Source organism: Cebidichthys violaceus, unplaced genomic scaffold, assembly GCF_023349555.1.
Source record: "Cebidichthys violaceus isolate CVI_PGR_0920_01 unplaced genomic scaffold, fCebVio1.0.p SCAF_10, whole genome shotgun sequence".
Classification (NCBI taxonomy): domain Eukaryota; kingdom Metazoa; phylum Chordata; class Actinopteri; order Perciformes; family Stichaeidae; genus Cebidichthys; species Cebidichthys violaceus.
In genome coordinates, this window is record NW_027176263.1 from 92501 (window position 1) to 110000 (window position 17500).

The 17500-nt window shown below is 44.8% G+C and overlaps 1 protein-coding gene across 1 annotated transcript in view; it reads right to left on the minus strand.

The window, feature by feature from the left end:
* Positions 1-17500, minus strand: part of srbd1 (S1 RNA binding domain 1) — a 45489-nt gene that overhangs the window by 10109 nt on the left and 17880 nt on the right. The window contains exons 15-17 of the mRNA XM_068718920.1: positions 12052-12143; positions 9587-9669; positions 745-851 (exon numbers count right to left, since the gene is read on the minus strand). Of these exons, the coding sequence (XP_068575021.1) occupies positions 745-851; positions 9587-9669; positions 12052-12143 (282 nt within the window). The remainder of the gene's footprint in view (positions 1-744; positions 852-9586; positions 9670-12051; positions 12144-17500) is intronic.

Below are 17500 nucleotides of genomic sequence, written 5' to 3' on the forward strand. Positions count from 1 at the left end.
TCCACATAATACCTCAGTCATCAACACTTTGGTGTGAGTGTGTGTGTGTGTGTGTGTGTGTGTGTGTGTGTGTGTGTGTGTGTGTGTGTGTGTGTGTCGCACAACTCCTGGCAGGAATGGAAAAAGCTCACTTGCCGAGCAGACAGGTAAACAGATGACCTGATGCCTGCCCTGCAGCTAATGCCAGCTCCTTTTATACCATTTGTATCCACTTCAAGTGTGTGCGTATATATCACATTTGTGCACTTCTTGTACTTTTAAAGCTTGTGCAGTGTACGTGCTGTAGTAAATGAGTGAATGAGTACACAGTACACTACGAAAGGTATTTGCGACTATGTATACGTGTACATATACGCGTTTGAGAGCCATGTGTGTGTATGTGCGTGAGTCTACCTCGCCTAATCCCCTCTGTCGATTCCAGTCGTCCCAATAAGTGAGGCCAGGGTGTGAAGCTTTAGTCGACAGAAAGCTGGCATGTGTGTGTGTGTGTGTGTGTGTGTGTGTGTGTGTGTGTGTGTGTGTATCGAGCATGCGCCTGTGCATGAGTGTGGATGAAGCTTTGCCATGTTGTGACTGCTAAGGGAAAGTATGTCAGAGGTCTAAGCCCTACTTCATCTCGGTTTCACAATTTGCATGTGTGTGTCTGCGTGTGTGTGTCTGTGTGTGTGAGTGTCTATGTGTGCGCAGTAGAGAGTGAACATGCTTGTGAGCACATGTATATATTTGTCTTCATGTGTCGTCTACCTCATCAGCGTCTCGGAGCAAATGTTGATGTCCACCCCGACGAAGCTCACACATTCCTGCACCACGCCGTCCAATGCCGCCTTCAGAGCTCCCGCCGTCACGTCATGCTAGAAACACACACACACACACACACACACACACACACACACACACACACACACACACACACACACACGCACACACACGCACACACACACACACACACGCGCGCACACACGCGCACACACGCGCACACACACACGTCAGGCTAAAAACTGGATTAGCAAAAAAAAAAAAAAAAACTTTTGCACAAACACACAAAATATGTGCAGGTGCAAGGAATGTTAGTGGTTTAGGACTTTCATAATATTTTTCAGATTGAATCAAAGTAAAAAAAAATAGGATGAGCCATGTATGCAAATTCTGTTTTATTCTAAAGATAATACTAATCCATCATCATGTTTTCCTCCAAAGACATCTGGTCCCAGTATGTTGTACCACAGACTTCTGATGGACTTTACATATCCATGTTCTGTTTACATAAACCCCCAAAAGTATATTTACTCACTATTATATTCCATTTCAGCTTCTTACTACTATTTGGTCCTTGGTCCCCAAGGGGATTAATAAATGTCATCCTCAAAGAGATAAACAAAAGCAGAGAGTGTTGGCAATAAAATGCAGTCAAACCGAGCGAAAGGTTTGATTGACAAGTAGAAAAGCAAGTGAGACAGAGAGAGAGACAGAGGGGAGAGAGAGAGAGAGAGAGAGAGAGAGAGAGAGAGAGAGAGAGAGAGAGAGAGAGAGAGAGAGAGAGAGAGAGATAGATAGGGAGCACAGATGTAAAAAGAGAGGGGGAATGTTTAGTTTGGCTCGTCAACAATCTCTCTCTCTCTCTCTCTCTCTCTCTCTCTCTCACACTAACACAGAGTTCTCGTTACTGTAGCATCCTTCAAATGAACTCTTCACACTTCTCAACCACCAGCCAATCACCCATTCGTTAATCAGCACATATTTTCCAAAAGGGATGGAATCTTTTTCCCTAACAAGGAGCAGGGAAGATGGCCAGCAATTTAAATGAAGAAAATGAAAGCAGAGCAGAGCGGAGTGGGGCGAGTTAATCTAAACAAAACACCAAAATAAGATTGAAGAAATTCTACGAGGCCTAGCGTTGGTCCCCAGACGAGGAGAAGCCCTGAGCAGTGATACAGGGCCAACAACCTTTTCAAAAAAGTTCAGCTGCAGACTGATGCCTCAGCAACTGTTCGAGGATTGGCCGACAGACTAAACTAGACGACTGTTGGGCTACGTCTGTGTATGCGCAACTGTTTGCGTGTGCTGTGTGTGTGTGTGTGTGTGGACGATCGAGAATGGGACCAGCATGGGTTGTTGTCCTGTAACATGATCAAGCTCTGAGCAAACACTGGCTTGTAAACAGATAACAGCAGCTATCAAACGCACCCTTCTCTGTCAGCAAGAACAGGACACATGAGGACAGATGAGGACAGACAGACTCATAGGTTTGCTTTGACTTTTAGAGACGTTGACTTGTTTGAACAAAGCTTATACTGAAATCACTGCACAGGTTCAATATGAACCTAACTTAACAAATCATGTATTAGTCCTTCAACCTTTATTAGAAAACACAGTTTTAGCAACATTTTTGTGATACATTGCCAAGAATCATTTCACTGCTGAGTTTTTTTATATTTTAAGATTTTGGCACTTGATCTTCCCAGTACTGTTCACAATTTATTACGACTTGGATACTGTTTCCTTCAGAAATAACATCTCAGTAATTAATTACTGTATTTAATTAATCTGAATTGTTGGATTTGATGAGCTCAGGTTCGTTTTTATGTGTCCGGTTTGAAAGTTTAAACTGTAATACCAGCAACAAAACTGTTTAAACCCACCGTACAATAAGCAGGATGGTAAACATCGTGTGAGCAGCAGAGAGGAGAAGACGGATAGAGACAGAAAGAGTTGAGGTGGAGCCAGAGAGACAGCACAGCACCCCTGGTGGTGACTCCTCCTGTGACCTGCAGTCTGATTCTTAGGGAGAATGCTGAGACAATACGGCCAGAGGCATCATATGGAGACTTTCCAAACAATAAGAAGTTCCCACTGAAGGTTTTCTGATTTCCGGTGAGAAGATACGGAAAGAGGAAATCACCTGTAATGACACACCTGAGAAGAATGTCTTCACATGAGAAAGGTGGCGGTGTGAGTTTTAACCTGCAACGAAACCCCAATGACCGTGTTCTCACATTCCTATTGAAACCTTATAGAGGTGGGAGCAGCACAACACATGCTGACTGCTAACACAGAGGTGCAGAACTGTGCTCAACTTGAATTAGTACTCATTTCATCCCAGTTCAATTTTCATTTTGCAAAACAAAAAACAAAACTTACAGCAATGCACTGTTAAATCTAAACTTAATCTAACGCTGTTTTACTATTAAATACTATGTATTGCCAATGGGGGGGGGGGGGGGGGGGTTTGTACCATTTGGCAGAGCTAATCTCAGTGAGCTGGGCAATAACTCAAGTTTATTTCTCACATGAAACATGCAAACCTCAGCTATGTATCATAAATTCACATTGGCATGTCTGGTGAAAGAAACTGGCCTTTCATATTTCACTTGAAGAAATCTGACTTTAGATGTATCCTCAGCCAACCACTGAGGCCAAGGCTAGATATTAAGAATGCTATTGGCTGGCCTGATCAAGAACAGTACAATGCTATTATTTCTGTATGTGTATACTGTCACATGGCTCAGTACCAACAGCTGTCCGGTCTAAAAAATAAGGCACAAATTAGTCACCGACTCATCCTCCAGATCAAAATGTGTTGTGTAGCATGCAAATATCAAAAGGCAGCGCAAGCACACTCGTTTTAAAGGCCAGTGTTTGAGCAGAAATACTCAGATGATCATTAAAAAGTAAACCGGGACAATCAGGCAAACACACAGGCATAGATTTAGAGAGTGTCTCTGGCACTAGCAGCAGTGATTTAATGTGCCGGAGTTTGAATGGAAGAGAGCAGCTGCTTCAGAAAATGAGCGAGTTCTGCTCTATTAAACACACACACACACACACACATACTGGACTGTGTGTGTGTGTGTGTGTGTGTGTGTGTGTGTGTATGTGTGTGTGTGTGTGTGTGTGGTCCTGACAGCAGAGGCCCTCATGGTGCTCTACTCAGTTTACAGTGGCACTAACTGCACAAATGGAGCATGACGTCCAATGCATCTTTCTATCTACCTCTCAATCTGTGTATACCTCATTAATCTCCCTTAGAGGTAAACAAGGCATCAGGAATCATACTTTAGCATCATCTTAGCCATGACTGTGCCGTCGTAGTGTTGACCGTTTATCTTTTCAGATGACTCTGAACTCCACCTTCTCAACACTCTTCTTTTTTTTTCTTTATTACGTTACTTTTCTCCTACTGCCTTTTCTATCTCTGAGGTTGTATCTGACTATTTCACTCTAAACTGTATTCTTAGGATCTAGATCAGGACTGTTTGGTGTGTGTGGGGGGGCACAGTGATGGAGAAATACATTGGGAGAAATTAGCAAGAAAAGTTTTTACAAGAGAAGATCACAATGAGAACGTTACCAGTCGACTTTAAACCCATTTCCAGACAAACACTATGATCAAATGTGTCCCCAATATGTACTTACGGACAAGCACATCTTGCAACCTTATAGGCAGACCTTCACCAACTCTTATTCCATCCATCCCATGGATACACTACCATCCATTTTTTTTTTTTATAAACCACCTCCATTCCCCCAATCCTTGGTCCCAACACCCGAAACCCCAAAAACCTCAAAATCATCCAGAGCCAACCGACGGTATCCCTGCACTACCTGTGAAGGTCATGTTTGGATTGGCCGGAAACCAGCTGAAGCCAGCCAACCAACACGCAAGAACAAAGTGCTTCTGTCTGCACCTCGAGCACTTAAATGCTGCCGAGTTACCACATGTCAATCAGAGAGAGATAGTGAGAAAGTGCAGAGCAGGAGAGAAAACCAAAACAAGCTCCTCTGTGAGCTATTTTGTTGAGAATCTGAGAAGCACATAATGTCATTTTTCTCCGATACAGAAACGCAAATGTGTTGCAACACGAGGCATAATCTAAATCCACAAATTATAAATATAGAGAGAGGGAATAAGGAAGGTGAGGTGTTGACTGACAGTGATGGCGGAGGTCTTTCGGACCATCAGCAGACTAGAAAAGCTTGGCAACTGGAAACATGCTGGAGCCAGAATGGCTGCATGTCCCAAGAGCCTGAGGGCAGCAAGTGATGGAAGGATAACCCTAAGATGATTGTATGACGGTGGGATCAAATGGCATTAGGCCTCCATTCATTGCATTCAGCCTGGGACATGAGAAACATCTTCTCCTGTCTTGCAAATTAGGCTTGTATTCATAGTTCTATTATTTTGACATGGGGGGGGGGGGGGGGGGGGGGGGGGGGGGGGGGGGGGGGGTCGTCAGTCAAAGAGAGTCCTCACCCACGATTTAACAAGCACTCAGGTCGACGTTAACACAAGCTTCAGATATTTGTTTTGTTTCACTACATAAATTACATCAGTAGATACTCCGATTATGAATTTGTAAGATTGCAAATGTCTTTAAAAAAGTTCACGACTATCACAACAGGATAACTAAGGGACTGTGTAGAAACTAACATGGTGCCTGAGGTTATCTGAAGGCCATGTGCACAGCTTGACTGACAGCTCCTGTGAGGCTTCGGAGAACTCCGTCTTGAACCCGTACTGCATACTATTCCCATCACGAGGGCGTGGCTCAGAGTCGTGTGTGAATACGCGCATAGTTAAATGGTTAAATAGCAGTCGTAAATCAGCAGCTGAAAAGTGATATGACAGCAAGGATATGGCTTCATGGTTTCCCAACACCTTTCATGAATGCCTAATGGCTATTTCTCTACTTCCTGCAAAACAGTCATGCACACACGCACACACACACACACACACACACACACACACACACACACACACATACATTACCTGAGGGATGCAAAACAGAGCATGAGAAAATGGAAACAGGAGACGTTTCCGGACAGGCACAGGGACTAACTTTCCCAGTAGATGAGATCAGCTGATCTCGGGTCATCATTCTATACACCCAAAAGCACCTTTTCCCTTCCTTTCCCCTTCCTTTTTTAGATATCCGATATCAGTTATGGGGCGCATCCTTAGTGACAACCTTGATATTAGACGGTGCCAATAATAATAATAAAGGTTTACTCACCACCGACACACAAACACCCTCACTCAGTAGAAACGGTACAGCGCTAGAATAAGAAGCCTGACATGACAGCAGCTAGTTTATAAATTGTTGAATATGTTAATAATTGGCATGAGCCTGTTTAAATCTATTACATGAGCAAAGACACAAGTGTGACTCATCACACAACCTCACTCAACACACACGCCCCCCTGTGCTGTGACAGGCCTACTGCAAGGGAAATAATTAAAAATAGTAGCAGATAATGTTTGGCAGCTTCGCAGTTTTGTTTTTCCCATGCCTTAAACACAGAGACAGGAACGATCAATCACTGTCAACCCTCCACGGCTCTCCTTCCGTCCCTCAGCTCTGTCGGCTCCTGTCTCCCTGTAGGCACTCCTACATTCAGCGGAAAGAGATCGCATGCTCAAATGCACACGCAAACATTTGCACAATCGCACCACCGAAAATGCCAAAAAGACATCCGCTGCTGAAGAGGTCAACACTCTAGCAACACTTGCACACTTTGTCCACAATACATGTTCTACCACTTGAGAGAAGAAGACGAACGTGGCATGAAAGGAAGGCAGAGGACAGGGAGTCAGTGGGGCAAGTGGGAAAATTCGAGCAAAAGAAGATGAGAAATGGAGCCAGAGAAGGAGAGCGGGTGAGAGAGGTGAGGAGGAGAGTGACAGTTTCTTTAATATCCGGCTGGCGGGCGATGTTTTCTTACACAGCAGTGTGTGTCTGTGTGTGCATTTTCCAGTAGCAGTTAGTTTCACAGCCCTGGGGAATCACCCAGCTGTCAACAGACCATCAACGTAAAGAGCTGATTGACAGATGGAGGAGCCGTCCAAAGGCCACGCCCACTAAGTGTCTAATTGTAAAGAACACAAGACTCCGGGAAAAAGTGTTCTGAGCTACAAATACAATTTCTCTCAAATATATCAGAAGCTGTTTATGTATTATGTACTGTAGAACCGCAAATATATATATACATAAAAAAAACCCACTAATGATACTGCCATTCAAACAGACGTGTATCTGGCAAAACTCCGTATCCAGAAAACCCATCTGCCAGAGGTACTGCAGTGAAAACAGTGTTCCCACACCAATAGTTACGTCCAATCTGATTTTAATGGGCCTCACTTTTTTAGCCCTCAGCTCATTTCCTCCTTTCTCTCAGAGCTGTCACTCACTGGGTCAGCAGAGGGAGAGAGAGAGAGGGAGCATGCTGTGCCAGCTGTCTAGAGTTACATCTGCCCTTCTGCTGTTTGGGTCTAATGGCAATAAACTCTCGGAAAGCTCAAAACGCCATGAATCACACAAAGAACATGCAAGAACACTCACATATGCATGAGTGCACTTTTCTCACACTCATTTTCCCCACAAATACATACACTATTACAAATGTAGTCACACACACAGACACACACACACACTTAACCCTTTAGATTAAAGGGATGGGGAGAATAGTGTGTGTGTGTGTGTGTGTGTGTGTGTGTGTGTGTGTGTGTGAGTGAGACGGCTGCCACGCAGGTCAAAGTGATGTCCCATCTCATATCTGTCAGCACCCAGAGTTTATTTACCCGGTGATATTATCGTTTGTTGACCTAGTCACATGATCTGAGAGCAGGAGGTGCAGAATCCCCAGGCACCCCTGGGAGCCCGGTCAGGACGTGGTGAGAGACACGGGCCTGAGACCCAACACACTCAGCCACATGAGCACAACACAACCTTCTCCTTTCTCTTTCAAATCTCCATTTTGCGCTCACCCTGAAATCCCCCCCCCCCCCCCCCCCCCATTACCCTTTGTCACCCTCTGCTGTTTTTTTAGATTTTTTTTGAACCCCCTTCCTTCTCCTCACCCTCTCATCAACAAACGATGATACGTTTACGTGGCCAGCAAAAGACTGTGAGCGACATCTTGACATTGACATCGAGTATAGATGAATCTTAACCAGCATCTCGTGGCTACAGTTCACGTTATACATAACTGGCTCAGTGTACAGCAGCATCCTGTATGTAATAGTAGAACTGTAAGATTACTCTGCAAAAGAAACACTGTCCTCTATCGATGTCTTGATCATGCTCCAGTGTTTTAAATGTGTTCGATGCATGTCTTCTGGATGCTGTGACCACTGCATTGGTCACTATTAGTTGTATCGCATGTTGCTGCCAAGTTATCCTACTTGCCTTTTAGTCTTCCTCTTGCCTTTTTTTGTTTTGTTCCTATTTCCATCCTCTCATGCTCTTTATTTCCACACAACCTCCCATATATAGAGGACAATACTGCATTAGTAATAGCTGGCGTAAATAGTACGCACACTGACCTAATGCTTGTCTTCCATGTCTCACACTATTACACACACACACACATATACACACTTGTGAGGAAGAAAATCAACATTGAGCTAACTGTAGTTCCTCTGCACACACACTTGAGAGCATGCGGACAACGAACAGCAAACACACGTCATGCCTGATCTCCACTAATTGAATTAGCTGTCACCCTCAGCATCATCTGTTGATTCAGGCCTCAACCAAGTTTATCTGCTTCCCTGCTCGCCTCTCTGCTCCCAACCGTCAAGTTTCACTCATTTGTTCCGTCACATCTTCAACCCCTCACTTACATTCCCTTTGTGCCTGTGGTCCAAATGTTTTGCCTGAAATACAAAAGTCGCACCTGAACTCTTCAAGAGGTCTGAGTGAAGATTGAACATACTGCTTAGAATAAAAGCCACTTTGCATACTTTTAAACACAAATATTTTTTCGGGATTAAAATAGGCAACTGTTTAATTTTTAGTTTACTTGTTGTTGTTGTTGAGTATTTTAGTATAGAGTAGTTACAATGTGTTTAACTGGCTTTTCTGTTCTCTCCTCTTTTCTTTTATTCCTTCTGGGAATTTTGGTTGTGTGTTTGTTTCAGTAAAATAATTACGCTGCCATTTTGGTCAAGACTCTCTTAAAGAGACCATACTGGTTAAATAAATAAAGATAAAAAACACACACGCCCAATCTTTGCATGTTTCCTGTTCTACCACAAAGTACAGCAGACCATGTGTACAATCCACACACACACACACACACTCACACACACACACACACACACACACACACACACACACACACACACACACACACACACACGGGTTTGCAAGGAATAGTTAACTACCAAAACCAATCTGTGGTTTTAGCACGGTGCAGTGATACAGCAGTGCTGCATGCTATTGCCATAAGCCTGATGGGGGTTTAGTCCAATCAGATCGCAGCTCATTTGTTAACAGCCTCACAGAGCCAATCAAGGACTCTGCTACTTCACCTACCCCCGACGTTAGTTAACCTTTTACTGGTTGTATTTAAAATCTTTTTGATGAAGAGTTATCACTGTTATTGGGTGAAACACACACACACACACACACACACACACACACACACACACACACACACACACACACACACACACACACACACACACACACACACACACGGCCCTTTGCTTCAGTGTAACTCACAGCAGATGCTCCACTGCGCGGGGTCAAGAAGCTCTCACCCACGAGGAGCATCTCAGCAGCAAAAAAAACCAAAACACACTTACCTGGTATGTTCCAATGCCTATGTGTTTAGGATCAATCTTCACAAGCTCAGCCAGTGGATCTTGGACACGTCTTCCAATGGACACTATCGAGACAGACAGACAGACAGACCAAACCAACACACACACACACACACACACACACACACACACACACACACACACACACACACACACACACACACAGAGAGACAGAGGGAAGACAAACATGATTTTGTGTCTCATGAGAGTCTATGGTTTTGCGTTTTTCATGAGCTTGCTATCTGAATCAGTTATTAAATATGCAAATCCATATTATATTGTAATTACTGAATATGCAAATCGTCTGCATATTACACTGCTGGCCTGAGGGCAGGCCAAACCTAATTGTCATTCCTCCAACCCCATAATAATAATTAAAGCTGGCTTTCAAATAGAGTCTTCGCACCTGTCATTAAGCGTCCTGATAGATGCTGGAGCCACGAACCTTTAAAACCTCTAATTTAACCACACACACACACACACACACACACACACACACACACACACACACACACACAGACAGACAGACAGACAGACAGACAGACAGACAGACAGACACACACATCATCCGGGTTGCTTTTAACAGATCTGTAAGGCCTCAGCCCGTTGCTGCACATGAAGCCAAATGTCTTTTCCATGAATATGCTGGCAGGGGCCAGTGACAAGGAGAAAAATTACAAACAACCGTACTCGCATACACACCATAACACATGACCTCACCCCCCCCCCGAACTCACACAGGCACAGAGAGAGAGGGAGAGAGTGACACAACCAAATAACTATTCACATTCATGTCCCTGTGAAAGACCGAGGAAGTGCCAGCTCTAGGTTTGTCATTTCTGTTAAAATGTCCCAAATTGTCCCTCCTTTATTTGAGAAAACAATAAAAGAGCTCTAATAATGTATAGATATTGACAAAAATGTTAAACACGGACAATTTAAGCTAATTTAAAAACACTGTATGGTGAATAGAAAATAACACTCATTGCCCGTCCCTCCTGTGCCGCCGCTGCAAGCCCACAGTTTGGTGTGTGTGTGTGTGTGTGTGTGTGCGTTATGTGTACGTTTGAGTTCCAGTGGGCAGCGATGTAGTGCGGCGCATGACGAACGTCAGACTTCAGATCTTTGAGGAGGAACGGACAGACAAAGAGAAGCAGAGGGATGGGATGTTAGAGAGGGAGGACGTCTGGAATCAATGGCTCTCCTCTCCTCTCCTCTCTCTCCTCTGGCTGCTGCCTGAGATAATATTTAGACAGGGATGGAGTTTCAATCCTGGCCTTGTGCAGTGCACCACCAAAAAGACTCCGAAACGCTTTCCACCCATTCTGTTTCTGACTCTCAATTCAATTCAATTTAATGGCATGGACGTTTCAAGAACAATGTTGCCAAAGTATCAACACACAATTAGTCCAAATATTTGGACAGTGTAGAATAACAGCAATATAAACATTAACACAACGTTAAGATTTATACGTAGACAATATATCGTATGCATGTGCGTGTTTGTCTATGTCCAGGTCTCTCCCCCCCCCCCCCTCTCTCTTCTCTGAGACAAACCGATTTGTTAACGGAGTCCAGCATAACGTATTGAAAATATATGAGCCAAATTTTCAGTTGGGACACTGACGCATCGCTCAGCAGAGCTGGAAGAATGTGCCGTGCAGCAGGGGGGGACAGCGGCGATGCGGCCGCGCTGTTTTTGTTGCCGAGCATTAGGTGAGAAAAGTCAGTCAAATAGTTCCAATGGCTCATCTCTCACTCCGTCTCAGATCAGAGAGGAGCACAGAATAGAAGCTGAAGAGAAAAACAGATGGCTGAAATGTTGCCTATCACCACTAGATGTCCCTAGATCGCCCAACAACAGGGATGACAGACAGAAGGCCTTTCACTCACAATTCCCTGTATACTATGTTACATGGCCACTCGTATAGACAGAGGAAGAAAGACGCAGACACAAACACTCTGTCGCCACATCAGACACTGTAACCGTCGTGTCTTTGGCTCAACGCCCCCTTATTTTCATCCCCATCCAAAGTCAAACGCTGTAGATTTCTCATGGCTTTCATTAGGGGGATAAATATGAATCTCCACGGCTCCCAGTGCTGCTGACCGCAGGAAACTAGTGAGGAACAAGCCGGCCTCGCTTGATTTATGGCTTTTATGGAGGAAGTCTGCTGGAAACATTGGTTTTCCAAAACTCTGTGCGATTCCTTTTTTTATTCTGCTGTGTTTTCGATGATGTAGCGTGCGAGAGGAAGAGGTGGCAAGTGAGAGGAAGAGCAAAGTAAAACAGGAGAGAATTGGGGAATGGTTATGGGCATTTCTCACTATTCTCACTAGTTGCTGCCCTTTACACAGTGTCTTCTACAACACCAGTCATCTTGCCGTAGACCATTTATTATGCAAAACATTTAATAACATGGAGACACTCAAGTATGGCTGCTTACCTGCACTCCTATGGTTGGGGTCCATGTCTGGCATCTCCTTGACCGCCTCGGGACTCACACTGTAGATGGATGCTCCTGCTTCACTGGTTATACTGGTGAATGAAAGGGAAAATATATATATTTATAAGAGGCAGGTTGGCTAATGTCTCCCCTCCCCTCACCCCCTAAGGAGCCAATTAGAGGGTGAGGGGAGAAAGTATAAAACATAATGAGAAGTTATTACCTAATGGCAAGGCTTTTAAGGAAAATCACCACTGCCTTGCACCTTAAATAATGCAGCTGACCACTTCTCAAACTGGCTCCTCATTTGACTCCGGTTAGCCCTTCGTAGTCACAGCTTGAACATCATTACTGACCATTATGGCCAAAATAGCGTTATCGCTAGTAGTCCTGCTTTAACATTATAACTGCACAATTACATTCTTTCAAATGCAGGAATTCGACAGAAAGCAGACGTGAAGAACCACATGCATCCCGATTGCATGTGCGAGCCATTGGCTTAGGAAGTAACTATGAATTCTAAACATATTGAGAATAGGTCAATTAGTGAGTCCGGTGACTTGAGTGGGATCATTATGCCCACTTAAACGTATGGAATCAACTTTAGGAAAATATAGACTCCCAGTCACCTATTTCTATGTGAATATGTTGAGCGCACGACCACCTTTGCACATTGAAATGACCGACGCTGTAATAACAGAGTGTGAGTGTTAAAGCGCAGCTCACTCACGATCTATGTGACACTACTGCCACCTAGAGGGCAGTGGGATGTACTGCTGTTTGTCAGTGTCTCGTGAACATAACCAAAAAAAGAAAACAGGTCGTGTGTGTGTGTGTGTGTGTGTGTGTGTGTGTGTGTGTGTGTGTGTGTGTGTGTGTGTGTGTGTGTGTGTGTGTGTGTGTGTGTGTGTGTGTGTGTGTGTGTGTGTGTGTTTCTGTAGACATTAGCAGGAACATGGGCATTTAATTGAGGCACTGTATGTCCTACTTCTACCAGAAATATGTTCAGAGACAGGGCCAGATTTGAGATGTTTCTCTCAGAGGTACAACAACAAGAAGAGAAATCAGGGTTAGCCTTAATTAACTTTAACCAGCGTTCATTTGATACAGTCAAATGATGAATTAGGGTTTGCAAGAATGACACGGTTACATCGCTCAGTCCTAATAAATATATATTTTTTGTATTGCTTAGTTTTTTGTATACATTTCACGTCATACAGTTCATTCTTTGGATATTATGTGAAGGGCTTATTGCACACGATTGTAAGACGACTTAACGAAAACACCCTTTTTCAAACAATTCGCTAAATTCAGCTGGAATTGAGCCGAAGCTCTGGTGCCAATTTCTGTTTTATTGTAGGTCTTGACAATGAAAACAAACTGATTCTACCATCTCCCACGTTAATGTATTCAGTCTAAAGTAGGCCGCTTATCATCCATCACCACACAGACAGAATGGTTGGTACAACAAAGCCACCGATACCCGTGTTGATTCTACCGACATACAACTGAAGCTGTCACGTTGTTTAGTCCTTCTGTTCTGCCGGCTGGATGGAGAGAGAGGGGGGGGGGGGGGGGCTTTCTCCTCAGGGCTGACCAATATGAGGAAGGGGTCAGCACCTCCCCTATGTCCACGACTCAACACACACACACACAATCCCAGAGGCCTGGACCTTGCCACAACAACCTTGCCAATTATAAGTATCTGGTTAATGAGGAGTGGCAGAGGCCTTCTGATGGGACTCACATTTAAATGAACTTGTCCTCCCTCCCTCTCCATTCATCCCTTCCTCCACCTCACTGTTCTTTTTGTCAGCTCCTTATCCATCGTAGCTGACAGCTGACATATCGCCATGGTGACACAGCTAACGAGCACTGGCACATGACCTTCAAGGTGGTCAAAGCGGAGCTGGTCATTAACCCGACACACACACACAATGTGTGTGTGTGTGTGTGTGTGTGTGTGTGTGTGACAAAGACACAAAGCACTTATGCTGAGTAAGACACAGAAGATGATATGAATATAATTCTAAAATATTCAATATACTCAAATCTCTCTTTCTCTTTAAAAGTGGTATAAAGATAGACAGGGCTTTAAATGAAACCACAGTTAAATACAACACAGAAAGCACCACCCTGTCTGTCCTCATTCAGAGACGGGAGGACAATGGAGGTAAAGTGAAAGAGACGCAGCGTCAGTTTTTAAAAGAGTGAAAAGGTATAATTAAGAACATAGAAAAACAGAAGACAAGAGAGCATGGAGAGGAAAGAAAGGGAGGCCACCAGCCCCTATCATGTCTAACTTAATTAAGGCTGCCGCTGGGGCAGCTGGGTAACAGCACTGTCATGGATACAGCTCTGAGCCCTCATCGCCACAGCGTCCACGGCTGTCGCCACAGTGAGGGCATCATCTTGGCAGCCAGCAGAAGGTTGTCTGCTCCACAGCTCTCCGGCCTAAGTGGATGGATGGTCGAAGCGTGGACACACACACACACGCTGAGACACAAAGTCAAAGATCGCCTCTTGGTGTAAAGCGATGACTCGGTGGCCCTGTAGGGTTATCATTTATTCACACTCTCTTTTGAATTACTCTATTGTATACACACACACAGGCCTGCCTTTAGTCCTGTCCCGTCCCGGGGCAAAGTCACCAACTGGCTCCCCTATCCGTTCCCCTACTGGTCGTCTTTGAGACACACCCTTGGGCACAACACACACACACACACACACACACACACACACACACACACACACACACACACACACACACACACACACACACACACACACACACACACACACACACACACACACACACACACACACACACACACACACACACACACACACACACACACACACACACACACACACACACCATGATTGGCCCCCTGCTGCCCCTCAAGAAAGCTAACGTTGGAAGAGATGGATACACACTTTGATACCTCATTACAGCCTTCTGGCTTACACAGCCCTAATGTAAATTAAGTAGCTCATCAGATCAGCCAGAAAAAAAGAGGGTCAATAATATCATCAACTCATTTGATACACAGGACAAAAAGTTGGAGGGTGGGGGGGGAAGCACTGCAGGTCAAAAAAAAAGAAAAGAATGAAAGATTGAATTTTGGTTTGAATAAATTACTGTATTTCAAAGAATTCTAGGCACATTGATACAGACAATATATTAATATACAGTATGTGGCCCAAAAAGATTCTTCAAATAGTCCAAAAGCTTAAACTTGTACTGTAGATGTTAAAAACTTCAGTGCCATTTGTTTGTGAGGAGTTCATTTAACTGTATGTAACCTTCCCTCATCTGATAATAATATCTCTGATATCTAAAGAAAACAGGTCACAGTTGCGCCGTTTCTTGTTTTTAAAATGGCTTTATTAATGGAGGTGTGAGGTGGGCTTCTTAAAAATACACAGGAACTAGTGTGAGAACTTTAAGTGAGCCAAACTCAATGCAAAGTCCCTAACGGCTGGAGTTACCTGATCTATCAAATCTAACCTAGTATGCCATCAGATGAAAAAGGCATCGAGGGGCTCAATTGGAATTGATTCATAGCGATCTACCGGTTTCAACCAGTTTCAACTGGTGGATTGTCCAAAATTCTAGATGGCTTTCAAATGGAGAACTTGGGATTGCTTACACACACACACACACACACACACACACACACACACACACACACACACACACACACACACACACACACACACACACACACACCTTTATGGTGCCACACTACACCGGCTCTATCTTTCACTTTCTTTGTCCACAGCTCAGTTCGTGTTCAGGATGCTTGGGTTGAACTCATTTTACCGCCGTAGAAGGAGCTGTGATGTCACATATTACCAGCCCAAAATAAATTCATGCAAAAACGCACACACACACACACACACACACACACACACACACACACACACACACACACACATAAGTTTCTCTGTCCCGGCTGCTCAAACAGCTTGGGTCCATTGTTCAGTCAGCTGCAAAGCTTGACCTCAGGGAGACAAATTGAGGGACGCACCGTCTATCTTTCTCTCTCTCTCTCTCTCTCTCTCTCTCACACGACACACACACACACACACACACACACACACACACACGTCGGGTCTGAAGACGATGACATTTTTCACAGAGAAAAGCGTCCAAATGGCAGGTGTCAGGGGCCGTCAGTCTCCAGCATGGTGCTAGAAGGCAGGCACACACACACACACACACACACACACACACACACACACACACACACACACACACACACACACACACACACACACACACACACACACACACACACACACACAAACTCCAACTGCCAGTGTGAGGCACGTCTGAAAAGAGCAAAGCCTCACAGACACTCATGTCAATCTGGTAGCAGCAAAGGCCTACACTTGTGTCACGCACAAATGCATGTACACCAGCATGCAAACACACACACACACACACACCCCAAATCGCAGATACACACACGGCATGTCACACAGACTCATCACACATGTTTGTCACAGGCAGGGCCGTCACAGGGAACACTGGGAGCCTAGGGGAGGACGGGTGGAAGACGAAGGGACAGAGGCTGACCACCAGTGAGGCATGGTGGGAGACGAGGGGGGGGGGGGGCTGTGGGTGATATGGAGGAGGCTGGCAGATATTCACTGTCCACCACCTGCGAATGCCAAAGGTCCTTAGCCCAACACCTCTTTTCTACCAATGACGAAATACACACACACACACACACACACACACACACACACACACACACACACACACACACACAAGCACAAGTCCTTTTCAAGAAACACTGCTTAACCGGAAAGAATGAAGTAAAGAGGGAGAGACTGAAGCCACAAAAAAAAAAGTAAATGAAGAAAATATAGAGGGAGGAGACAGATGTCACAGCCAGAGCAGTGCCTCTCCTTCCTTACTTTTACCAACGTTGAGTCTAAAGTCGGGCAGAAGAAAGTATTTCAGTTTTCTGGAAGCAACAACTCAAAGCGGAAGCTCCTCTATCCATCCTGTGTTAAGTCAAAGACACAACCTTTTTTCATCAAGTACCCATGGGTTCATTGTCCTCCTCTGAAATGAAGACACACACCCCACAGCCAGGCTGCGCCTTTCCATGCCTCCAAATCCACCCGTCCCCCTGCTCTCCCTTCTATCCTACTGTCAAACTTTCGATTAGGCCTCAGAGCCTGGATCAGTCATCGCTGGTCCTGCCACTGTATGTTCATCACTCACTCGGCCTGGCCCTGGGAGCATGCCTGCACAGAGGACATGACAGGGGATATACACACACACACACACACACACACACACACACACACACATAAGTCATAAATACAGTCTCCACCACTGTCCTACAGGTCCATCAGCTCGCCAGTAATAATGATCTCACCCCAGTAGGACGGAGCCGGAGGGCAAGACGGTCAAGGTCTTGCCCTCCGG